The sequence below is a fragment of the Chelonoidis abingdonii genome, chromosome 3 (genome assembly GCF_003597395.2).
Source record: "Chelonoidis abingdonii isolate Lonesome George chromosome 3, CheloAbing_2.0, whole genome shotgun sequence".
Taxonomy (NCBI): Eukaryota; Metazoa; Chordata; order Testudines; family Testudinidae; genus Chelonoidis; species Chelonoidis abingdonii.
This window is the reverse complement of record NC_133771.1, coordinates 157,157,653-157,183,085: the sequence shown is the minus strand read 5'-3', so window position 1 is coordinate 157,183,085 and position 25,433 is coordinate 157,157,653. Positions and strand designations below refer to the sequence as shown.

At 45.1% G+C, this 25,433-nt stretch overlaps 1 protein-coding gene across 1 annotated transcript in view; it reads right to left on the bottom strand.

The window, feature by feature from the left end:
* DNAH8 (dynein axonemal heavy chain 8) overlaps positions 1 to 25,433 on the bottom strand; it is a 621,721-nt gene that overhangs the window by 326,567 nt on the left and 269,721 nt on the right. Inside the window, exons 34-35 of the mRNA XM_075064269.1 lie at positions 23,272 to 23,372; positions 10,622 to 10,759 (exon numbers count right to left, since the gene is read on the bottom strand). Coding sequence (XP_074920370.1) covers positions 10,622 to 10,759; positions 23,272 to 23,372 — 239 coding nt within the window. The remainder of the gene's footprint in view (positions 1 to 10,621; positions 10,760 to 23,271; positions 23,373 to 25,433) is intronic.

The window sequence follows — 25,433 nt, the reverse complement described above, 5'->3', positions numbered from 1 at the left end:
CTTCCCGACTGCAACTTGAGACCACTGCTCTTTGTTCTGTCATCTGCCACCACTGAGAATAGCCTAGCTCCATCCTCTTTGGAACCCCCTCTTCAGGTAGTTGAAGGCTGTGTGACAAAGTTCCTCCTCTACTCTGGTGGGTTCTGCACTTATTGGTGGATTTGCTTGCCTCAGAGATTCACGGCAGCCCTCAGTTTGGCCACTTTTGTGGCTCAAATCTACTGTTTTACTCAGATAACCTCATCATTGACTAGCGTGGGGAAAAGAAAGGAGAACAATCCCCATAGTCTCTGCTGATCCACCGTATGGGTGGGGGAACAGCCCAGAGACTTTCCCCCTGATGGAACCCACAGTCCAGGTCAACTCCTCCCTCTGGGAGGGAGGTTTGGGGGGAACCTGGGCCCTCCCTCTACTCCAGGTTCCAGCCCAGGGTTCTGTGGACTGTAGCTGTCTAGAGTGCCTCCTGGAACAGCTGCGCAGCAGCTACAACTCCCTGGGCTACTTCCCCATAGCCTCCTCCAAACATCTTCTTTATCCTCACCACAGGACCTTTCTCCTGGTGTCTGATAATGCTTGTACTCCTCAGTCCTCCAGAAGTACACCTTCTTACTCTCAGCTCCTAGTGCCTCTTGCTCCCAGCTCCTTGCATGCACACCCCAAACTGAAGTGATGTCCTTTTTAAAGTCGGGTGCTCTGATTAGCCAGCCTGTCCTAATTGATTCTAGCAGTTTCTTCTTAATTGGCTCCAGGTGTCCTAATTAGCCTGCCTGCCTTAATTGGTTCCAGCAAGTTCCTGCTTGTTCTGGAACTGCCCTTGTTATCTTACCCAAGGAAAAGGGATCTACTTAATCTGAGAATAATATATCTGCCTTCTAACACTCTCCTGTAGCCATCTCACCTGACTCTGTCACAGCTGCTATCAAATCCCCCCTCACTCTTCTCTTCCGCAGACTATATAAGCCCAATTCCCTCAGCCTATCCTCAGAAGTCACGTGCCCCAGCCCCCAATCATTTTCATTGTCCTCTGCTGGATTCTCTCCAATTTGTTAACATCCTTTCTGTAGTGGGGTGCCCCAAACTGGACGCAATACTCCACATGTGGCCTCATCAGTTCCAGATAGAGGAGAATAATCGATCTGCTGGCAATGCTCCTACTAATGCCGTTAGACTTCTTGGCAACAAGGACACACTGTTGACTCATATCCAGCTGTAATCCCCAGGTCTTTTTCTCAAGAACTGCTGCTTACCAAGTCGGTCCCCGGCCTGGTGCAGTGCATGAGAGTCTTCTGTCCTAAGTGCAGGACTCTGTACTTGTCCTTGTCCTCATCAGATTTCTTTTGGCCCAATCCTCCAATTTGTCTAGGTCACTCTGGACCCTATCCCTACCCTGCACAGTATCTAACTCTCCCCCCATCTTAGTGGCATCCGCAAACTTGCTGAGGGTGCAATCCATTCCACTATCCAGATCATTAATAAAGATGTTGAACAAAACCGGCCCCAATATCGACCCCTGGGGCACTCCGCTTGATACCAGCTGCCAACTAGACATTGAGCCGTTGATCACTACCCATTGAGCCCGGCGATCTACCTAGCTTTCTACCCACCTTATAGTCCATTCATTCAATCCATATTTTTTTAACTTGCTGGCAAGAATACTGTGGAAGACTGTATCCAAAGCTTTCCTAAACTCAAGATATATCACGTCCACCACTTTCCCCATATCCACAGAGCCAGTTATCTCATCATAGAAGGCAATCAGGTTGGTCTTGGTGAATCCACGTTCACTGTTCCTGATCACCCTCCTCTCCTCCAAGTGCTTCAAAATGGATTCCTTGAGGGCCTGTTGCATGATTTTTCCAGGGACTGAGGTGAGACTGACCAGTCTGTAGTTCCTCGGATTCTCCTTCTTCCCTTTTTAAAATATGGGAACTATATTTGTTTTTTTTCCAATTTCCGGGACCTCTCCCAATCACCACGAGTTTTCAGAGATAATGGCCAATGACTCTGCAATCACATCAGCCAACTCCCTCAACACCCTCGGCTGCATTAGATCCAGACCTATGAACTTGTGCATGTTCAGCTTTTCTAAATGGTCCTTAACCTGTTCTTTCACCACTGAAGGCTGCTCACCTCCTCCCAATACTGTGCTACCCAGTGCAGCAGTCTGGGAGCTGACCTTGTCTGTGAAGACTGAGACAAAAAAAGCACTGAGTACTTCAACTTTTTCCACATCATCTGCCACTAGGGAATTATACCATGACATGGTGGCAGAGGTGGGATAGATAGATAAGATAGAATCCAAAAGCCAGTGAGGTTTTTATTTCTCTCCCTGCTAGCTATCTGCAGGAAGACTGAGAGGTTTGGGTTTAGAAGCAAAAGCCAGTAGGATTTTTTCTTTCTCTTTCCCTGCTAGCTGTGGGTAAAGCAGGCTAGAGGAGATTGTTTTTAAAAGCAAAGGTCTGTAAGTTTTTTGGTCTCTCCCTTCTGAGTACTCTGAAGGCAGAGGCACTAGGGTTTAACAAGGATCTCTGTTAAACAAAGGGACTTCAGTTGTGAGTCACCATACACCAGCAAAACACATTTGCAAATGAATGGGTTTTTTTTCTTTCTAACTCTGTTGGGAATAGCTAGGTAGAAGGAGTTAAAAAAAAAGACTCTGTTGCTAAGCAACCCTAAGGAGGCAACAGAGAAGCAGCATTTCAGGCAGTAAACAGCAGAGGGTGCCCCAACACAAGAAAGCAGAAACCATGACTACCAAAGACACCCTGAAACAGGAACGGGCAAGACTGGAGGCAGAAGGAACAAATCAAGATGGCAGACCACAAGCGAGACATGGAAAAGAAACAAAGAACTAGAATAAAACAAAAATGGAAATAAACTGAGAGAAAAGAAAGTGGAGCTGAGAGAAAAAGAAAGAGAGGCTGCCCACAGGAGAGAAAGACATGGAGATTAAAGAAAAAGAGAGGGAAAGAGGGAAAGAGCAAGAGAAAGCATGAACGGAATTTAGCGCAGGCTAGGCAGCATGCTCCAGTCAACCCTAACAACCCTTCTTCCAAGTTATTGTTCCACATCCAAGGAATTTCCCACCTACAAGGATTGATGACACTGAGGCCCTTCTAGAAAATTCTGAAAGAACCTTGCCATGGCGTTAACAGCATCTCTGAGACCAGTACATGATAGAGCTGAGGTCACTGCTCACTGGACCCTAGCAGAAGGTGGCGGCTGAAATGCCTAATGAGAACATGAACGATTATAAACTTTTTCAAACCAAGCACCAGAATCAGAATGGGGCTAACACCTGAGCATGCCCGTTGGCAGGTTCAGAGCCCTAAGGTGGAAACCAGATGTGTCATTCACCCGGACACGCCTACCACATTGGGAAAATTATAATGGCCTGGATATCAGAACCAATTGTAAATCTCTGGACAACATTGGCACCTCCTAATGACAATTGCAGCAGTCTTAAGGGTGTTCCTGAAGAATAGAAAGTGTACGTCTAGATGGGAAGCCCATAAACTGTAACTGAGGCGGGAAGTTTGAAGCCAGATGGTGGAGTGGAAGAAAAGGAAAAACAGCTACTATCAAGGGGAGCGAATATCACAGCGGTCACACTGACAATAAGCCCTATACCTGAGGGCAACCCAATACCTCCCCCACAACCCAAGAAAAGCTGCCGATCTCCCTATTCTCTCACCTCACCAATCTCCAGTAACCCACCTCGGCCAGTGACCAGTCAGCTGGGGGCAATGCTTCAAGGTGAATGAATGGGACATATAAAGCCAACTGCCCCAAGAACCCCAACTGAGTGCAGTTCATTACACCTCCATCACCACCAAAGATCCCAGGCCCAGATGCCTCTCAAATACCCTCGGAGCGAAGGGAAAATTTTGAGAGTGGGCGGAAAGAAGTGTTATCGCGTGGAGAGACACGGGCGGCACAATGTCAGCTATCACCAATCCTTAGTGGACCCTTAAATTCATCAATGCAAAGGTCCAAGTGACAATTACCCCTTCATGTCACAAAGCTGTAGACTTGCCACAGCTGAAACTGCCTGTCCAGTACAAAGGCTGGTCAGGAATGTGGACTTCTGCAGTCTACGACAATTTTTCCATCCCCACCATGGCTACTGGGGAAGATTTGGCCAACCAGGTAAAGTGGGCCAAGAGGTTGGAATGGTTACATGCAGTCAAGCTAGGCAAGCTTCCAGATCCATGCCTGGTTCCTGAGCCGTCCACAGGGCCGTCTGTGGTTAGCAGAGGGACCCAACAGAGGTAGTGGACCTGTATTCCCTGCCACGACTCAACAGCCACAGTACTTCCAGTCCCAGACCCGGACCTAGAAACGCAAACCAGCACCAGAACCATTGCCAAGCACTGACCCAGCGCTTGCAAATGCATTCTTAACCCAGCGCCAGGAGCACCAGCGAGCCTGAACTGGCAGAAGCCAGCAAAACACCTACCCAAGAGGCTCAGCCAGAGCCTGAAATACCACCTGGTGCACCAGCGCAGAGCGGTTCACCAGCCACGAAAACAACCCATCACCTGCATCAGCTTCCCGAAGGACCAAGCCCAAGTCCACAGTCTAAGGAGAACTGGTGCTCCAGCCCCAGAAACAGTTCCAGACTGAGCAGGAAGCAGATGACAGCCTGCAGAAAGCTGGGCGGCGGCACGGATCCACAACCGCCTCTCAGCTTTCTAACCGATTCCAGTTGTTATTAAAACAAGGGCTTTTAATAAGAGACTCTTTCTGGTGGACACCAGGAAGACTGGCATCCACAAAAACAGTTGGTGGTTCCAACTAGGTACTGGGGAAGCTCTTAGGCTTAGCCCATGATCATCCCAGTGGCCATGCTGGGATAAACAAACAAGACAGTTGGGGAAGTCTTCCATGAGAGGGATGGCAAGGATTGTGCCAAGTATGTCCGGTCTTGTGAGGTGTGCCAAAAGGTGGGAAAGCCCCAAGACCAGGTCAAGGCCCCTCTCCAACCACTCCCCGTAATAGAGGTCCATTTCAGCGAGTAACTGTGATATTCTGGGTCCTTTCCAAAGAAGACCCCCAGAGGAAAGCAGTACATATTAACTTCGTGACTTTGCTACCCGATGGCCGGAAGCAGTAGCTCTAGTCAACACTAGGGCTAAAACTGTGTGCCAGGCCCTATAGACATTTTTGCCAGGGTAGGTTGGCCCTCCGATATCCTTACGGATTCAGGGACAAATTTCCTGGCAGAGACCATGAAAGAACTGTGGAAACTCATGGGGTGAATCACCTGGTTGCCACCCCGTACACATCAAACCAATGGCCTGGTGAAAGTTTAATGGAACTTTGGGGGCCATGATCCATAAATTCGTGAATGAACACTCCAATGACTGGGACCTAGTGTTGCAGCAGTTGCTCCTTGCTTACAGGGGTGTACCACATCCCAGTTTAGGTTCTCACCATTTGAGCTTGTGTATGGCCACGAGGTTAAAGGGCCATTACAGTTGGTGAAGCAGCAATGGAGGGGTTTACACCCTCTCCAGGAACTAACATTCTGGACTTTGTAAGCAACCTATAGGATACCCTCCGACACTCTTTAGCCCTTGCTAGAGAAACCTAAAGGATGCTCAAAAAGAGCAAAAGGCCTGGTATGATAGACATACCAGAGAGCGTTCCTTCAAGGTAGGAGACCAGGTTATGGTCTTGAAGCGCAACAGGCCCATAAGATGGAAGCATCATGGGAAGGGCCATTCCGGTCCAGAGCGCCTGGAGCTGTTAACTACCTTATAGCATTTCCCAATTCCTCCCTAAAGCCAGAGTGTACCACGTTAATTCTCTCAAGCCCTTTATTCCAGAGACTTGCAGGGTTGTCAGTTTACAGCCAGGAGGAGATGTGCTGAGTGGCCTGACGGTGTCTACGATAAAGGGAAAAGTAACGGTGGCGTGGAGAGGGACCCTCTCCACAACCCGGAAACGCCTGCAGCGGCAACAGATCACTTGTTGATGCACTCTCCGTGAAAGTTCCCAGAATCAACTGGTTAAAAAATTGTCCTACAATGTGAAGAATCTTGTAGTTGTACATAATTAGTAGCACATGTAAGGGTGCATGTGTTATTGATCTGTTTATTCTAAAGTTCTAGGGAGAGATCACTGCCAGTGTGGTTCCACACTGTCAGCGATTTGGGGGCGTGTCATAAAGATAGTAGGAGTTAATAAAACAGGAGTACTTCATATCTCTTTTGACTGTAAAGGGTTAACAAGTTCAGTGAGCCTGGCTGTCACCTGATCAGAAGACCAATCAGGGGACAGGATACTTTCAAATCTTGAGGGAGGGAAGTTTCTGTGTGTGCTGTTAGTTTTTGGTTTGTCTCTCTGGGTTCTGAGAGTGACCAGACGTGCAACCAGGTTTCTCTCCAATTTCTCCGATACAGGCTCTTATAAGTTCAGAATAGTGAGTACTAGTAGATAAGGCGAGTTAGACTTATTGTTTGTTCTTTATTTGCAAATGTGTATTTGGCTGGGAGGAGTTCAAATGTGTATTTGGCTGGGAGGAGTTCAAATGTGTATTTGGCTGGAAGAGTTCAAATTTGTATTTTGCTGAAAGGATTTTAATTTGTACTTGTATACTTAGGCTGGGAGGGTATTCCAGTGTCTATAGCTGAAAGACCCTGTACCTATTCTATTTTAAATTTACAAAGATAATTTTTATTGTTTTTCTCTCTTTAATTAAAGCTTTCTTGTTTAAGAACTTGATTGTTTTTATTTGGTGAGACCCCAGGGGACTGTAGTCTGGATCCACCAGGGAATTGGTGGGAGAAAGGAGAGAAGGGATGAGAAAGTTTAATTTTCTCTTTGTGTCAGGATTACTTTCTTTCTCAGGAGAGACTGGGAGAGAGAAAGAGAAGGGAGGGGGAAGGGTGAATTTTCCTCTCTGTTTAAAGATTCAAGGAGTTGAATCACAGTAATCTTCCAGGGTAACTCAGGGAGGGAAGCCTGGGAAGAGGCAACAGTGGGGGAAAGGGTTTACTTTCCTTGTGTTAAGATCCAGAGGGTCTGGGTCTTGGGGGTCCCCGGGCAAGGTTTTGGGGGGACCAGAGTGTACCAGGCACTGGAATTCCTGTTGGTGCAGCACTACAGGTTCTAAGCTGGTAATTAAGCTTAGAGGAATTCATGCTGGTACCCCATCTTTTGGACGCTAAGGTTCAGGGCGGGGAATTATACCATGACAGGTTGCCTGCCATATTTGCTATTCTTTCTGCACATCAGGATGGTTTGTTCCTGTGCCCTCAATAAGGCTTCTTTAAAATACAGCCAGCTCTCCTGGACTCCTTTCCCCTTCATATTAGTCTCCCAGGTATCCTGCCCATCAGTTCCCCGAGGGAGTCAAAGTCTGCTTTTCTGAAGTCCAGGGTCTGTATTCTGCTGCTCTCCCTTTTGACTTTTGTCAGGACCCTGACCTCAACCTCTCATAATCACTGGTGCCCAGGTTGCCATCCACTTCTACTTCCCCTAACAATTCTTCTCTGTTGGTGAGCAGCAGCTCAAGGCGAGTACAACCCCTAGTTGGTTCCTCCTGCACTTGCACCTGGAAGTTATGCCCAACACTCTCCAAAAACGTCCTGGATTGTCTGTTCACTGCTGTATTGTTTTCCTTTCCTGGTCCTTCTTACAGAATCTAGTAAGGCTTATCCACCTTTCTTGCAATAGGCTGTCAAGAAGATGGAGTATTCCATTTTGATTTCCTGATTGCCATAAACCATTCAAAAGGGGCAGAGAAACTTTGTTTGAAGAAGTATTTTCAACTACGTCAAAAACAGGATGCAAAGTTTCCTCCAATGAAACTGAAGGCAATTTCAACATAGAAACCATTCTGCTGACTAATTCTTGGAATTGAATGGCATCCTCAGATGGTGAAGCAGCTTAGGCTATTCAAATGTTTTTGTCTGGAGAGGATATGCCCATAAGGTCCTGGTTGTGCAAAATATTTGTCTGTACAGGAACCTCGACTTCCTCTTCCTCATCATATAAAACATCTTGAATTAGAGTAAGGGACTTGTCTCTCATTAGATTCTATATTAATGGATCTGATAAACATCTCAGATCTGAATATTCCTTCAAGTCTGGGAGTTCTGAATCTGTGTAACTTAGATTTGAATGCTGTGGACCCGCAAAAACATCTCCAGTTTGATGCTGAACCAGAGACATGACTTTGGAAGAAGGTTGGTATGGAAGGCCCGGAGCTGATCAGTAAGCCCAAGGAATCCAGGAAGGCACTTGCCAGTCCTGCCAATTTGCCCAGTCCAGTATTATGTGAGAGTCAGGGGGTACACATGCTTGTAATAGTCTGTGTCTAACAAAGATCTTGTCATTGGATCTAGTTACAGAAATTCATAGAATATCAGGGTTAGAAGGGACCTCAGGAGGTCATCTAGTCCAACTCCCTGCTCAAAGCAGGACAAATCCCCAGACACATTTTTGCCTTAGATCCCTAAATGGCCCCCTCAAGGATTGAACTCACAACCCTGGGTTTAGCAGGCCAGTGCTCATCTTCCTCTGAATGTGGATCTGAGCTTGTTCTTAACATTGTATTCTTAACATTGATACAGGAGACATTCTTCTAGGAGAGCCAGAAGGTGTCCTGGGAGGTGGAGGCAACATTACCAAGGGGTCATCTAACTTCCTCTTCTTGTAAGAAAGAGAGCGTGGAGACCGATCATTATCCAAGTCTTTCTTTGCTGTAGAAATATCAACTGGACCCAACGAGTACTGTTCTTCAGACACCTGTATGGACCTACATTACATGCTATCAGTGCTGGTATAATAACTATTAATAGAAGCCTGCACCATTCAACTGCACCAGTCGGTGCATATCCAAAGAGTGGAAATATGCAGAGGACACTTGAAGAAGAAAACCCATTTCTTCACCTTACCCTTGAAGATCGTAAGAATCCTGATTCATCATGGGAGGAAAAGGGCTTTGTAGGAGCCCTGCTTTTTCCTTAGGGAACTAAGTACCCACTTCAATACCGGGGTGGAATAGAGATATGACTTTGAATCCTTTCAGGAGGTTTTCTACTCCAGCCCAGTTCTGATGCTGGACTTACTCTCTGGGTTAAACAGATAACATACTTCTCATTCCTCTTTCCAAAATGTTCAGAACATCCAGGCTTTTCTGTATTGGAGTCACAGCTCCTGGGAGAAGGTGATGTCCTGACATATCCGTTCAAGTCTGAGACTTGTGCCCTGGCTATTTAATGTTTGGCTGGCTGTGAACAGGCAGGCTATAATTTGGCCTCTGTAGTGCCAGTACATGCTGCCTCACATAAGGAACACCACTTAGATTTAGCTCAATGTTTGTGGGAGAGCAGGGCAAGCAGAGGAATCCCAGAAGGGAGGCACAGCAGTGACAGATCCAGGTGACAGAAACCATCACACTATCAAATATCCAATCCAAGGAAGAAGGAGAATATGGAAGAAAGATTATAAATTATTGCTGCACAATAACAAATAAAAATTTAAAGTTATAAAACAAAGTGCACAGGAGAAACTGAACCACCAATTTATTATGCCACCAGAGGCTGTATATCTGGTAGCCTGAACTGAAGGATGAGGCATAGTCCTGGAGCCTCCAGCAACAACTTTGGATTGCCTCAAAATTCCATGGGAGTGAGGGAGGCATTAAGGCCATTAGTGATGAATGAGGAAAGGAGCTACGCTGAACAAAAAAACTACTCTGTACCATAAACCTAGCCCCAGCCTCCATGCTGTATTTCCTCACATAATACTAAAGCTAATTTCTAAAGCACTAAAAATAAAATTAAAAAAATTAGAAAACTTTTTTATGAGCAAACTATGACTTAATCATCATTAGACTTCAAAGTATCAAAATATTTTTACTTTTTCAAGAATACTGCAATAGTACACCCACTAATTATATAACAGGAACAACTACTGTAAAAGGTGTTCATATCTCAAGTTATTTTAGGTTACTATATATTTTAAGAATAGTATGTAATGTTTCAAGAGAGTTCTAAATTTTAATCTTATAGTCAATACTGTAAACCAGTGAGCTAGTTCAGTAGTCCAAGTAGGATCAATGTCACACCAGAGTCTGTTGTGGGTCCTTGCCTCTGGGCACAGTTTATTGATTAAACAGAAAACTTGGTCAAAATACCCAAATATATAGTTTATCCAACATTGTTTACTGTTCCAAGCAGCTTTTCCCTCATCTGTCTCAGTCCCTCCCCATCCTTTCCCTGACCCAGGGATTTCTGCAGCAGCTTTTCTACTCCCTACAGTTCACTCTCTAAGTCATCTGTCTGGGAATCACCTAAAAACTTGGTTCTTTCCCCTACAGTTTTCCAGCACTAAGCTCCTGCTTGCCTTTATAAAGAACAGGTAATCTTCAGGTTGTCACTTGAACCTAGCCCCACAACCTCAGCCAGGAGTCACCTTATTAGTAATAGTTGGGGCTGGGACTCATATCCCCTCAAAGGAGCCAGTCACCCTGTGCCAAACACCATTAACAAATTTCCGAAATTTATATATATCAAGATGCTTTAAAGATACTAAGTGATTTGTAACACAGTTACCATTATTTATATTCAAAATTAACCTGTTAAAAAGTTCATATTAGGAAAAATACCTGTTTTGAAAGTCCAAAAGTTCAGCATTAATTTTTTCAATGTCTACATCTGTCCAAAGTATCTCATAATACCCACTGATATTGTTCATTACAGTATCATATAATCCATATAATTTCTGAAGCAATCCTAGCTCCTTCCTACAAGATAAAAACCATATCAACCATTAGAATCAGCTACTGAAATATGGTGTAATAATTTCTGCTCATTTATTATGAGTACAGAAGAATAACTAAAATCTTTTTAGAATGCAAGCCTTTGGGGATAGAAAGCTGTGTCTTCTATGTACTCTAGCAAAGAGGACAATGACAGCAATCAAGGAATAAAACAATGTGAAGTACTAATCCGAATAGCCCAATAATCAAGTTGTTTGATATTAATAACAATATTGCAAAAGTTTCAGGTAGACTAATTAGGGGCTTGTCTACAGGGGAGATGTTGCAGGTTAAACCAGATTGATTTGATCCATTAGTTCACATGCAACAGGCAAGCCGCACTAATAGCATGCACACAAGTCAGCTGTGCCCTCTTTCAATTTGTATCATTGTGTTCACATGGTAGCAGCTTGCTGTGTACTAAACACATAGCATTTTCTGAGGATATCGTATGGTCCTTTGCTTTGCTGCTCAGCAGTGTGCATTCTGGGATTTTTCTCGCTATGCATTGTGGGATGAATAGCAGAAGCCCAGTGGGGTAAAATCACATGCTTCCTTTCTGGGTAGACTAGCACCGTTTTCAAATTGTTGTTGGTCAGTATGGACCCAACAATGCTCCAAAACACTGTGCCGGTGACTACAAATATGCAAAAGCTACTTTGGCTGTATTTCAGCTTTTGAAGCTCAATAACTTCGATTTTGGACTTTGCTCAGTACACCACCAAGCAGATGATGTGGCAGCAACAGAAGCTTGAATTTCAGCAGCAGCAGCAGAGGAAGCCAAAAGATGATGAGGAAGAAGAGATAACGCTGAGCAACTTCTACTCCAGGATATGTGGAAATATGTGCTGAACTAGTACCAGAACTGCAGCAGCACTGTACCAACATGAGATGTCCCTTACCTGTAGAAGAGTGGGTTGCCACTGCCATATGGAAGTTTGCCATCCCTGAATGCTACCAGTCTGCAGCCAACCAAATAGGCATAGGATGGTGAACTGTTGGGGCCATTGTCACAAAGGCATGTGATGCAATACATAAGGTACCATTGCACTGGTTTACAAACCATGGTAATAATCAAGAGATTATTGATGACTTTGCCTGCATGGGGTTCTCAAACTGTAGTAAGCCAATTGATGGCTTTACATGTGCCTATTATTTGCCATAAACACACACCAAGGCTCAGAATTAATAAACAGAAAGATATGAGCATTTCTCCATGGCGCTCCAAGGGCTGGTTGACCACCATAGCAGGTTTACAAACATAATTTCAAGATGGTCTGGAAGGATGCATGTCGCTAGGATTTTTTGAAACTCAATACTGTTTAAATTAATGGAGAAAGGACAATTTGCTTCCTGTGGACATTAATAGTGTGACGATTTCTCTGGTTACCCTGGAAGATCCAGCACATCCTCTGCTGACCTGGGGTATGTCTACACTACGGGATTATACCAATTTTACAGAAACCAGTTTTTTAAAACAGATTGTATAAAGTCGAGTGCACGCAGCCACACTAAGCACATTAATTCGGCGGTGTGCGTCCATGTACCAAGGCTGATGTCGATTTCCGGAGCATTGCACTATGGGTAGCTATCCCATAGCTATCCCATAGTTCTTGCAGTCTCCTCTACCCCTTGGAATTCTGGGTTGAGATCCCAGTGCCTGATGGGGCAAAAAACATTGTGACGGGTGGTTCTGGGTACAGCCTCATCCCTCCCTCCATGAAAGCAGCAGACAACCGTTTTGCGCTTTTCTTGGGTGAACTGTGCAAATGCCATAGCACAGCAAGCATGGACCCTGTTGAGCTCAAGACAGCAATTGTGGATGTTGTAAACGCCTCGCGCATTATCGTGCAGTCTATGCTGAACCAGGACCTGCAAAACCAGGCGAGGAGGCAGTGGCGGCTATGGCAGCGCGGTGACAAGAGTGATGAAGACATGGACACAGAATTCTCTCAAACCATGGGCCCCTGCACTTTGGAGATCCTACTGGTAATGCGGGAGGTCCTAGCCATTGAACGCTGATTTTGGGCCCGGGAAACAAGCACAGACTGGTGGGACTGCATAGTTTTACAGGTGTGGGACGATTCCCAGTGGCTGCAAAACTTTCGCATGCATAAGGGAACTTTCATGGAACTTTGTGACTTGCTTTCCCCTGCCCTGAAACACCAGAATACAAAGATGAGAGCAGCCCTCACAGTTGAGAAGCGAGTGGCAATACCCCTCTGGAAGCTTGCAACACCAGACAGCTACCGATCAGTCGGGAATCAATTTGGAGTGGGAAAATCTACTGTGGGGGCTGCTGTGCAGGCCAAAGCAATCATTAAGCTGCTGCTACGAAAGGTTGTGACTCTGAGAAATGTGCAGGTCATAGTGGATGCTTTGCTTGCAATGGGATTCCCTAACTGTGATGGAGTGATAGATGGAACCCATATCCCTATCTTGGCACCAGAGCACCAGGACACCCAGTACATAAACCGCAAGGGGTACTTTTCAATGCTGCTGCAAGCACTGGTGGATCACAAGGGACGTTTCACCAACATCACGTGGGATGGCCAGGAAGGTTCATGATGCTCGCGTCTTCAGGAACACTACTCTGTTTAAACGGCTGCCGCAAGGGAAATTACTTCCTAGACCAGAAGATAACAGTTGGGATGTTGAAATGCCTGTAGTTATCCTGGGGGACCAGCCTACCCCTTGATGCCATGGTCCTATGAAGCCATACACAGGCAGCCTGGACAGTAGTCAGGAGGTGTTCAACTACAGACCGAGCAAGTGCAGAATAGTGGTAGAAAGTGCATTTGGCCGTTTAAAGGTGCGCTGGTGCACATTACTGATTCGCTCATGACCTCAGCAAACCAATGTCCCTTTGTTATTGCTGCTTGCTGTGTGCTCCACAATCTCTGTAGAGTAAGGAGGAGACCTTTATGGCAGGGTGGGAGCTTGGCAAATCACCTGGCTGCTGATTACACACAGCCAGACACCAGGGCGATTAGAAGAGCACACCAGGAAGTGGCGCGCATCACAGAAGCTTTGAAAACGAGTTTCAGCACGGGCCAGGGTACGTGTGTGACTGCTGTGTTTGTTTCCCTTGATTGACTTATTCCCTGAAGCAACCCACCCTCCCCCTTTGATTACAGCTTGCTTAAGGAAATAAAGTCACTATTTCGTAAAATCATGTATTCTTTATTATTCATTATAAAAAGAGGAGAGAACTGACAAGATAGCCTAGGTGTGGTTTGGAGGAGGATAGGAAGGAAGAAAAGGCCACTAAAAAAATTTCAAAATAATGACAGCCTTTTGATTGGGCTGTCCACTGGGATGGAGTGTGGGTGCATGGAGCCTCCCCCCATGCGTTTTACACATCTGGGTAGTAGGAGGATTGTGGAACATGGTGAGGGTGTGTTAACAGGGGCTGCAGCGGCACTCTGTGATCTTGCTGTCATTCCTGAAGCTCCACCATATGCCGGAGCATGTCAATTTGATCACACAGCAGCCCCAGAGTTTGCATCCCACCACCGCGTGGCTTGGTATCATGGAAGATTACTGCTAACACCTCCCTCCCCACCACACCGCGTGGCTCATAGCAGGAGATCCCTGCTAGCCAAACGCGAAAAAGCTCAGCGCTATCACCCCTCCTTTCCCCTTGATTGGCTACCTGCAGGAGGATTTCTTTTAAGCAACAGGCAAACAGCCCAGTAGGAATGGCCATCTCTGTCCCCTTAATTAAAAGTCCTGAATTTCAACAGGTTACCATGAACGATATCACTCTCCTGTAGAATAACACAGTGAGATAAAGAACAGATGTTCCTTGAATGCCAACAAAACACCGGGACCATATGCAGCTAGGGCTTTGTCATGCAATGATACCAATTACTTGCCACATGCATGCGCTGGTCTAGTGTCCTACCATGGAGGACAGAATATGCTGCCCTGCCCAGAACTTCTGCAAAGGCTTTTGAGTACCTCCAGGAAAGCGTCATGGAGATGTCCGTGGAGATTTCTGCTCCATCCCCAGACATGTTAATAGACTTTTCCAGTAACTGTACTGGCCGCGAATCCATCCCAAACCCTCAGGGCAAATTAATCATTAAAAAATGCTTGCTTTTAACCATGTTTTATATTATAAAAAGGTACATCACAAGAGGGTCCCTTCCATGGCTTCATTGTGTGGGACAGTGGCTTGGGGAGGGCTGGAGGGTAATTCCTCAGAGTGAGAAAAAGCTCCTGGCTGTTGGGGAGAATGGAGTGCTGTGTGCTCTCTGCAACTCATCCTCCTCTTCCTCCTCTCATCTTCCCATCCGCAGAATCCTCAGCCATGGCTAAGATTACCTTCCCCATCTCAGAATCCATGGCAGAGTGGGGCAGTGGTGGCGGACCCCCTAGAATTGCATGCAGCTCAGCGTAGAAGCGGCATGTTTTCGGCCCTGCCCCAGACCTTCCGTTTTGTTCTTTTGGTTTTCTGTGTAGGCTTGTCTGAGCTCCTTAACTTTCACATGGCACTATACTGAGTCCCTGGTTGTGGCCTCTCTCCATCATGGCCTTGGAAATTTTTCAAATGTTTTTCATTTTGTCTTTTGGAATGGAGTTCTGTTAGCACGGAATCCTCTCCCCATACAGCGATCATCCAGTACCTCCCGTGCGGTCCATGCTGGAGCTCTTTTTCTATTCTCAGGAGACTGCATTGTTACCTGTGCTAATGAGTCTTGCGTCGTCACCTGAGCTGGTGAGCTCTCCACACTGGCAAACGGCCAAACAGGAAATGAAATTCAAAAGTTCGTGGGGCTTTTCCTGTCTATCTGGCCAGTGCATCCGAGTTCAGATGGCTTTCCAGAGTGGTCACAATCGTGCACTGTGGGATACCGTCCGGAGGCCAATACCGTCGAATTGCGGCCACATTAACCCTAATCCGACATGGCAATACCGATGTTAGCGCTACTCCCCTCATCGGGGAAGAGTACAGAAATCAGTTTTAAGAGTCTTTTATATCGATATAAAGGGCTTCGTTGTGTGGATGGGTGCAGGGTTAAATCAGTTTAACTCTGCTAAATTCGGTATAAACGCATAGTGTAGACCAGGCTCTGGTTAGTGAAGCAATAGGAAGGCCACTTGTATAACGGAATGATAAGCTGTATTATACTGTTCGGCCACTAGGTGCCATTGTGGCACCATATCTTATTTGAACCATACAGGCAGAACATTAAAGGTTCTTGTACTGAACGTATCTGGTGCGTATCTTGCTCAGAAGACAGTTCTGTAGTCAGTCTATATCTGGTGCAGAAGCATGACATGATGTCAGAAGTAAACAAGTGCCAGAGGAGAACAGAAAAAGAGGAAAAAAGCAACAAAGATTGCAAACAGAAGGGAAAAAAAACAAAAAAGGTGTCCACTAAGGTATTCTGTACACCCAGCAGAAGATGCTGTGCCGAATACATCAATTCCACAGTTTCACTGCCTCTGCAGAAAGGGATGGTGATTTCGCTCCTCCCTGGTGATTCATGTAGAACATTCATGCTATGTTGTCTGTCATAACCTTTATATGTTCCCCATTGATCAATGGTAGGAAATGTGCACAAGCATTCCTGACCAGTCTGAGCTCCAATAGGTTGATACGGAGCATTGATTCTATGGGGAGCCGCCCTGAACTGTGTGATTGTCTAGATGAGCTCCCAAGCCCAGTAAAGATGTGTCTGTTGTCAGTTTTAATGTTGGAGGTGGCTGTGTGAAGGGGACCCCTGTGCAGACATTCTGAGGATCTTTCCACCACTTGGAGGGAGTCTTTGACTGTTGACAGTAGTTTATTTATTCAATGTGTCTCTGTTTGGTGCGTATACTGTTTTGAGCCATGCCTGAAAGCAATGCATGTGAAGTGTTGTATGACTTATAACAAAGGTGGTTGCCGCCATGTGCCCAAGTAGTTGGAGGCAATTTCTGGCCGAGATCTGGGGGCTGGTCTGAATGTTGTCTATTAAGACAGTTAGGGTATTGAACCTGTGTAGTGGGAGGAAGGCTTTGACCCTCACTACATCAAGATAGGCTCCTATGAATTCCAGATGGTATCCAAGAGTCAAAGTCAATTTTTGAGTGTTCAGCTGTAGTCCCCATTGTATGAATACATCTGTAGTCTTTTGCGTGGCCACTAGGGTGTCATCAAAGGCTCATGCCTTGAGTAGGTAGTCATTTAGATACAAGTACACCATGTTTCTTGATTTGTGAAGGTGGGCCGCTACCACAGATAGGACCTTCAAGAACATGCTGGGTGCAGATGACAGGCTGAATGGAAGTACCCTGTATTGAAAATGGTCTTGACCAAAAGTGAACCTGAGGAACCTTCTGTAGGATGGTTGAATCACAATCTGAAAATGAGAATCTTTGTAGGTCAAGGACTGAGAAGCAGTCTTTCTGGGCTAGAGATGGAATTATTGCTGCTAATGGAACCATCTTGAATCTTTGTGCCTTTCCATATTTGTTTAGTGCTCTCAGATTGAGAATGGATCTCCATCCTCTGTTTTTTTCCGATATTGGGAAGTATTTGGAATAGAAACCCTTCCCTCTGTGTTCATTTGGAACTGATTCTATAGCACCGAGGTTTAGGAGATGATTTATTTCCCAACTTAACAGGCTCTCAGAAGGAGAGTCCATGAAGAGGGCAGGGAGGGAGTATAGGTAGGAAAGAGGGAGTTAAAATGGATTGAATGACCATTGGAGATGCTCTCCAGTACCCCGTTGTCTGATGTTATATTTTCCCAGTTTTGTTGAAAAAGAACAAGGCAGTGTCCAAAGGGTTGTAGATGGTTTGAGTTTTGCAGCAATTGATGATAGCAGTGGTTGCCTGGGGCCTCAACCAATGTATCAAAATTGATATTTCGACATTGAGGGCTGCACAATTGAAGTTTGGGGGTGCAGTAGACTTTCATTTCTGCACCTGTTGTCTCTTCTGCTGGGGTTTGTATTGTCTCTGAGATGGAGGAAACTGGTCTGGTCGGGATCTTTGTGATGTCTGTGACTTACCGTACTGTCTTTTCTGCGCTGGTGTGTAGCTCCCCAAAGAGCATAATGTGGCTCTTCAGTCCTTCAGCGTGCTTAGTGAGGCATCTGTCTTTTCTGCAAAGAGTTTTGATTCTTTGAATGGAAGGTCCTCCATGGTCATTTAGACTTCTCTTGGGAGAATGGAAAGGTGAAGCCAGGAAGCTCTCTTCATCACTACTGCCATTGATATGGAGTAGGCAGCTGTGTCTCCAGTGTCTAATGCAGTCTGTATTGCTGTCCTTGCCAGAAACTGGCTCTCGGCAACGAAGGCTTGGAACTGTTCTCTTTGATCATTTGGGAGATGTTTAATAAAGGCATTAAGTTTTCCATAATTAATATAATATTTCACCATAAGGGCCTGATAATTAGCAATCTGAAATTGTAAGGTTGCTGATGAATATGACTTCCTGCCAAATAAGGCGAGTCATTACCAGTCCTTGTCAGCATCCCGGCTTCACCTGGAGTGGATGATGAAATGTTTATTGCTGGAGTAATTTCTTGATCCAGCCTTGCCTCCTGCTTCTCAAAAGTCTCCTCTTGGGGATCAGGGAGTCTAGAAATGGAAGCTGAGGGAGATCATCTTCCTCTATCCCTATGGGAGACACTCAAGGTCTTGGAGGACTGGTGTCTATAGGCTGCCCATGGCTCCCAGTACAGCCACTGAGAAGGGTATGGCTGATGGCATCCAAAAATATCCATACCAAGTGGGTGGCCTTGTCGATCCTGTCATGGTTCTAGGTGACTGGTCCCTTGACATTGCCCTGGGAAACTTTGCACTTAGACCAAAGTTAAGTTATCATTGTCCTCTTCATTTTCACTTGATAGAGGTCAAGCAGATAAAGAGGCTGGTGGTGAGTGTCCTAGTACCATAGAGAATTCCAGAGACTGAGATGTGGTCAGTACCGCACCATACCACCAGTACTGAGCAGCAGGGATTCCAGTTTCTCTGAAACCAAGAAGTCCTTGGAAAAATGAAATTCCTGTGGTACTGCCGTGGTAACTGATACCGACAAAGTTTGCCTAGAAAGGCCAATGAATATCAAGGAGTCAGTGGTAGCTGTAGTTCTTTGTCTGATGATCAGCCAGAAGAGGTCTCTCTGACTGAAGTGCTCAGTACTGCAGCTTTCCGTGTCTCCAGAGGTGCCATTTAGAAGAGGTATTCTGGTCTCTACCACATCTCTTGTCAGATGGTACTGATGCTACTTAGCTTTGCCCCTCTGGTTTTTAGGCTTAGTGCTAGTACTTGAGGAGCTTAATGTCTCATGGGTACTGCGCTGCAGCTCTGTCGGTAGCAAGGTCACTGATTTTGCCAGGGAACTCTTTCTCCTGGTCAATTCTTCAATCTGAGAAACTGTAGCCCTCTTTTCTGAGCTTTCGTGAGAGCAATCAGTAGATTTCCTCTTTGATGCCATCAGAGTTTGATGTCCTATGGATGTTGATGGTTGCATCAGGGATTGTTGCTCTGGGGGAGTCCCAGGACTAGGGTCAGCAGCTGGTCTCAGAGAACTCTCCATCATCAGGAGCCTCAGCTTCAATTCACAGCTCTTTCTTGTCCTTGCCTTCAATTTTTGACAGACGGTATACTTCTCTGGTATATGAGCCTCTCCTAAGTATACATTTTGTAAATGATAGGAATGTAGAAACTTTGAGGCGATGTAATAGAATGCTAAACTGTACTATACTGTTCAGCCACTAGGTGATGCTGCGCATAAAAACCAGTTACTTACCTTTTATAACTATTATTCTTCGAGATGGTTGCTCATGTCCATTCCATTCTAGGTGTGTGTGCGCTCACATGCATGGCCATCAGAGATTTTTGCCTTAGTGGTATCCATAGGGCCAGCTGTGGTGCCCCCCAGAGTGTCACACTCATGCTGTGGTATATCAGGCACCACCGGCCAATGCCCTCTCAGTTTCTTCTTGCTGACAACTCCGAGAGAGGGGCAGTAGGGCGGGTAATGGAATGGACATGAGCAACACATCTTGAAGAACAACAGTTACAAAAGGTAGATAAACGTTTTTTCTTCTTTGAAGTGCTTGCTCATGTCAGTTCCATTCTAGATGACTCGCAAGCAGTATCAATGGAGGTGGTCTCAGAGTTCACCGTCATGGAGCTTGCAGTTCTGATCTGCCAAAGCCAGCATCATCTCGAGCCTGCTGGATCAGTGCGTACTGCAATGCAAACATATGAATGGACGACAAAGTGGCAGCCCGACAAACTCTTGGATCGGTACTTGAGCAAGGAAAGCTGCAGAGGATGCTTGTGCTCTAGCGGTAAGAAGAAACTGAGAGGCGTGGGCCAGTGGCACCTGATATACTGCGGCATGAGTTCACCAGGCAGGACAGACGTGGGGATGGGAAAGGAACATAGGCAGATAAGTCATGGTGCGGGCTTCAAAATGGTCGATAATTAGGGCTTTAACATGAGACAGGTCAGTTTTCTGGCATGAGCAGCTTCTATTTTGAAAACACAGAAGGGGAGAGGCAAAATGTATGGGGCAAAAGAGGGAGTTGAGAGGGCTGGAGACTCATAAAGGCTCCTAGTTCATATCTGCCTAAAATGACTGTGGCCATTAGGCTTCCAGAACAGAAGGTAGCATGGCAGTGTAGCATAATAATAATACATTTTAAAGACAGATAGATACATGACAAGTTTTCCTCAATAGGATTTGTCTCCTCAGTCCTGGCCTGTATTTCAGGCCAGGAATTGGCTAGGAATCATGCTCAGTTCCTACATGGCAGGAATCAGGATTGCTTTCTACCTGGTAACAAGGTTCTGAGTCCTCAACACATCTTGGCTTGCTGGGGACAGCTTTTCAGTAGGCTCCTCATGTTCATCCTCCGATGACTCTTGCTCATCCTTGGAGTGAGATAGCAGAGGGGGAGGCAAGTTTCAGTAGCGGTGAGATGCAGCGGTCAGCAACCTTTGACATGTGACCCATCAGGGTAATCGGCTGGCAGGCTGCGAGACATTTTGTTTACATTGACCGCCCACAGGCATGGCCCCTCGCAGCTTCCAGTGGCTGCAGTTCACCATTCCCAGCCAATGGGAGCTGCGGGAAGTGGTGGGCAGCACAAAATATCTGACGGCCTGCCAGCAAATTACCCTGATGGGCTGGATGCCGGAGATTGCCGACTTCTGGTGTAATGGATCAAAATTGTGTGCAGCTCCTTCAAAAATGGCTAGATCACATTTCCACTGCTGGACCTTTCCTGGTATCCTTGATTTTAATGTATGTTCTCCTGAGATGTTTGGTCTTTATTCTGCACTGGTAGGTGATCTGGTTCTGGCGCCTCACAGACACCTGCTTAGCAATGTACACAAAATGATCTTTATTCTGGTGCCTGGCCACAAGAGCTTCCTGCACTGATGCTTCTTCCCAGATTGTGGATAAGATCAAGGGTCTCAGTATAGTTCCAAGCAGCTGCTCAAGGCATGTTGTAAGGCAATATCAAGCAACGCAGATATTTTTAATCAAGGAGCAAATGGGGACATCCAGTCAACTTGACACCAGAGCAGTGGAGGGCACACAGTAAATGGACAAGTCAGTGACGGTTGCCCACAAAGCAGTATGGGATAGCAGTTGGAGGACTGCCAAAGTAGTGGCCTGCTGCAATGCATGCACATAAACAATAAACTGAACTAACACAAACTTAGTTCACTTTGAAAGAGGACTCCAGAATTTGATAAATGAAGTTAGTGCATTACAATGAATGGTGTTATGTACATGAAAGTGTTTTCAAACTATATTATTTCAACTCAACCCAGTTTAACCCCCTGTGTAGACAAGCCCTAGGTTACATTTGTTAATTTAGAGAAAAAAAAGTTATATTAATAAGATCCCTATTGCCCACATATTAGTTTTTATTTGAAGATTTCTTTTAATATTCCCCTTCTGAAATGGTTTAAGAAATTGGAAGTAATGATTAACTGGTTTGTATAGAAAGGCCAGATAAATGAACTTCTGACCAAAAGGCTGTGGAAAATGAGAGGCAGGGGGATGTCCAAGACTATCAAATTATAGAATAATGCTTAAATAGGTATAGCAGAAATGGATTTAGCTGGGGACAATGGGTTTGACATGAATTTGCAAGATTATATTAATAGAATTTCTCATTAATTTTGGGCTGCCTTTGTACAGGCATTGTACCATGGACCAGGATGATTGTTGCTTCTATACAGCAGAAGTTGGAGAACTGTTGGAATACTGTATATAGTTCTGGCTGTCTCAATACCAGAAAGTTTTCAATAAACTGGATGGAATTCACAGAATATTAACAAAAATTATTAAAAAGCTGGAGGACTGACTTACAAAGGAATATTTATATTTAGTAATTAAATGATTTCATACCAAGATATTTATCTAGGTAGAGTAACCTAAATAAAAACAAAATACCTTGTTCTCGTATTATTCCAACATAAAGGAACGAATAAATAGAAGACTATACAATACAATATTGTACAAATATCAAACAGGCAAACACAGAGAGAAATGAGTGAGTTCAATATACTATAATTAGAATTCTATGAAAGCCAACATTTTAGAACAATTGTATGAATAAGGGTAAGGTTTTAAAGTTTCTGGACCTGATCTTTCAAAGGAGCTATGCTGATTCACACTTACTGAGGATCTGATCCTCTGGATTTTGATAACAGGGCCAAAGTTAAAGTTGTTTGGGTGTTAAATAATCTGTGTATATGTACTAAGTGTTAAAAATAGTGGCAGAATTGGTTGTGTAACTTTAGTTTTCAATGGCTATGGTTTTTAACACTTTGGGGTTTTACAGATATGTTTAATGGTGTATCTTTTCTTAAATTGTGCTATGAAATCCTACCTTCAAGTCAACAAAGATTCTGTGTTGTAATTTCCCTTTGTGGATTGTTTTGGTTTTTTTTAATTTAACCTACAGCTGCAAAAACCTCTGTGAGCCATCCAGAAGAAGCTTGAATACTGTTCTCCACTTTCTGTGACAGGCATGCAAAGCTTTTTCCTGGACTAGATGTAATGCTTATATCATTTCCCCAGTCATACCAATTCCCCAAACCCTCAGACTGTCTCCATCTCTGACTCCCCAGCTAGTCCCCGCTGCCTGGCTCCAGACTCTGGTCATTCCTCACTCCCCAACTGAAACACCACTTCCTGACTCCAGTCAGTACCACGTTAGAGCCCAGTTACAGTTTTACTTCCAGCCAGTCCCACTCATGGACAGAGCACTCAGTCAGCCATGACTCTGCAGCTCCAACTCCATTCTAATTCCAGACCACAGCTAGTCTTCATCTTCCTTCAGATACTTCAGTTCATGCTTCTACCTCTGCTAAGAGTTGCAAGAACTCTCTTTTATACCACATAAGGTCTGCCAGAAATGATGGGATAAGTACATATACTTTTATACAAATGCCCTTTTTCAATTCACTCCAGCATTTCTAAAATACTTAACATGTTCTTGAAGATAGCTCTTTTTTCCATTACCTGATTTTATGTAAAACTTCATAGTCTGTGACAGGTAATCCAAACAGCTGTTCACCAGATGAATAAGTGACAAATTTCCTCCAGAGTTCATCAAAATTGGCCTGATCAAATTAAGATTTAAAAATGCAAACAGGATACACATTTGTTAACTAAGAGATCCTCTAATTATCATAAACTGCTGTCCAATTATAAAGCTATCTTAAGTCTGCAGTATGTATACAAAGAAATATCTAGTAACATCTTTTGGTTTCCAAAGGACATACATTTGATTTTAAATCCTGTTCAATTTTTACGTACAGCGGGGAGTGTTTTTTCTAGTGTCAACAAGGAATGCCAAAATAGGGACAGATTACAATTTAACAGATTTTTTTTAAAAATATTGTCTCATTTAATATTATAGATGCTCCAGCTAAACAGAGAAAATGTGCACAACAAAGATCTGAAGAAACATTTTATTAAAAAGGATGTGCACTTAAAGCCATATTATATTATGCAATGAGGAGAAATTAAACATTGTATTAGCTGGTGTGGACACAACTAGAAAAAAACATTAAATAGAGCCAGAATTATATAACTTGCCAAGCAAAGTGTACTGCCAGAAGATTGGTGAAAAGCAAATATAGAATCAATTTAAAAAAAGGAAGGATGAGTGATTCTAGCAATTACCATTCCATAAGTATGGAGAATTGGAAAACATTTGTATTACTTTTTACTACTAACATATGCCTTTCAGTTTATCTGGGTGATACTACCTTGCCTGAATGCATAGTTAGGTCAAGAGGGATTGTAGAGAAGGAAAGTAGAAAAGGTTAACCAGTAGCCTAGATAAGAAGCATCCCCTCATACACAATAGTTACATTTACAGCCATGAAGAGGGATTTCTCAGCTTCAACCCTGGCAATGTGACTGTTTGCCAACGCTGAGAATCTGAACATCAAAACACTGGTCTATTAAAAGACATGCCCTACAGAAAAGGAGAGGTGAGGGAAGTTTTCAGCAGCTGCAGGTTGACCCAGAGACACTGACTGGGAGTGAGGGATCTGCAGCAGACAAACTGTAATTTGGTCCTCAAGAGAACAGCGGACACCAAGGCAAACCCATGTCTACATAGGGGCTTGAAGGGAATGTCAAGCATAGGTGACACAGTATGCACAGAAGTCTGTTATCTTAAATCTTTTTCTCTGAGTGATGTGAATCTTTTAGCAAATAAACCATGCTTTGTTTTGAAGAAACTGCTTCTGTCTCACTGCATATTGTTGCTTTTCACAGGCTCCTGAAGGAAAACTCTTGCAAAGTGCCAGGCCCATTGGGATTGCTAATAAATAACACAGTTGGCAATAGAGTCACATGTCAGGTTTTCAGCCAGAATGTCTGGTCAAAAAGGGAACCTGTCAGTGTCCAGTTACCTGTGCTAAAAGTCCAGTTACCTGTAGTGACCGGCCTCTTCCACTAAGGGGGGCGCAAAGAGCAGCAGCTGCAGCTGGAGCCATGAAGAGCTGCTCTCTGCTCCCTGCTGTGGATCCCGCAGTGTCTGGAGAGACCCGAGTGCCATGACCTGGCTGGGTCACTTGATGGTGAGCCGGGTTCCAGGACTCCAACAAGCGGAGCAGGGAAGGGGGTGGTACCTAAGGCAAGGATGGGGGACAACAGCCCAGGCACCCACAAAAGGGGTGTGGAGAACGGCAACAGCCCAAGCAACAGGTGTTCAGGAAGAGAAGGGGCAGGGAGAGGGGCGGCATTATGCAGGGCAGCAAGGGGGCGAGCAACAGGTGGGGAGAAGCAGCAGTAACAGACAGGGCAATACATAGGACAAGGAGTGGGGGAACAGGCAAAGCGGCACATGGGGCAAGGAGGCAGCAGAGAGCCTGGGGAAGATGCTCCTGGGCTGCCCAGCCGCTCTCTGCAGTTGGATTGCTTTGCTGTACCCGGCAAGAAAGCCCCATGGCTCATGGGCCCTGCCCCCTCTCACCATATTCCAGGTCATGGGCCACACCGCAAAGTGGCCTTGACTCATTTATAACTCCACAAAGACCAAGTACGCTTGGCTTCTAAAGCTGGCTGAGCCCTGCACAGGGCCTGTGCTCACCAGGCTGCTTTGTGCCCACACTCAGCTTCCCAGGGACCCAGCCACCAGGCAGGGGAAAGCCCCCGGCAAAGCAGAC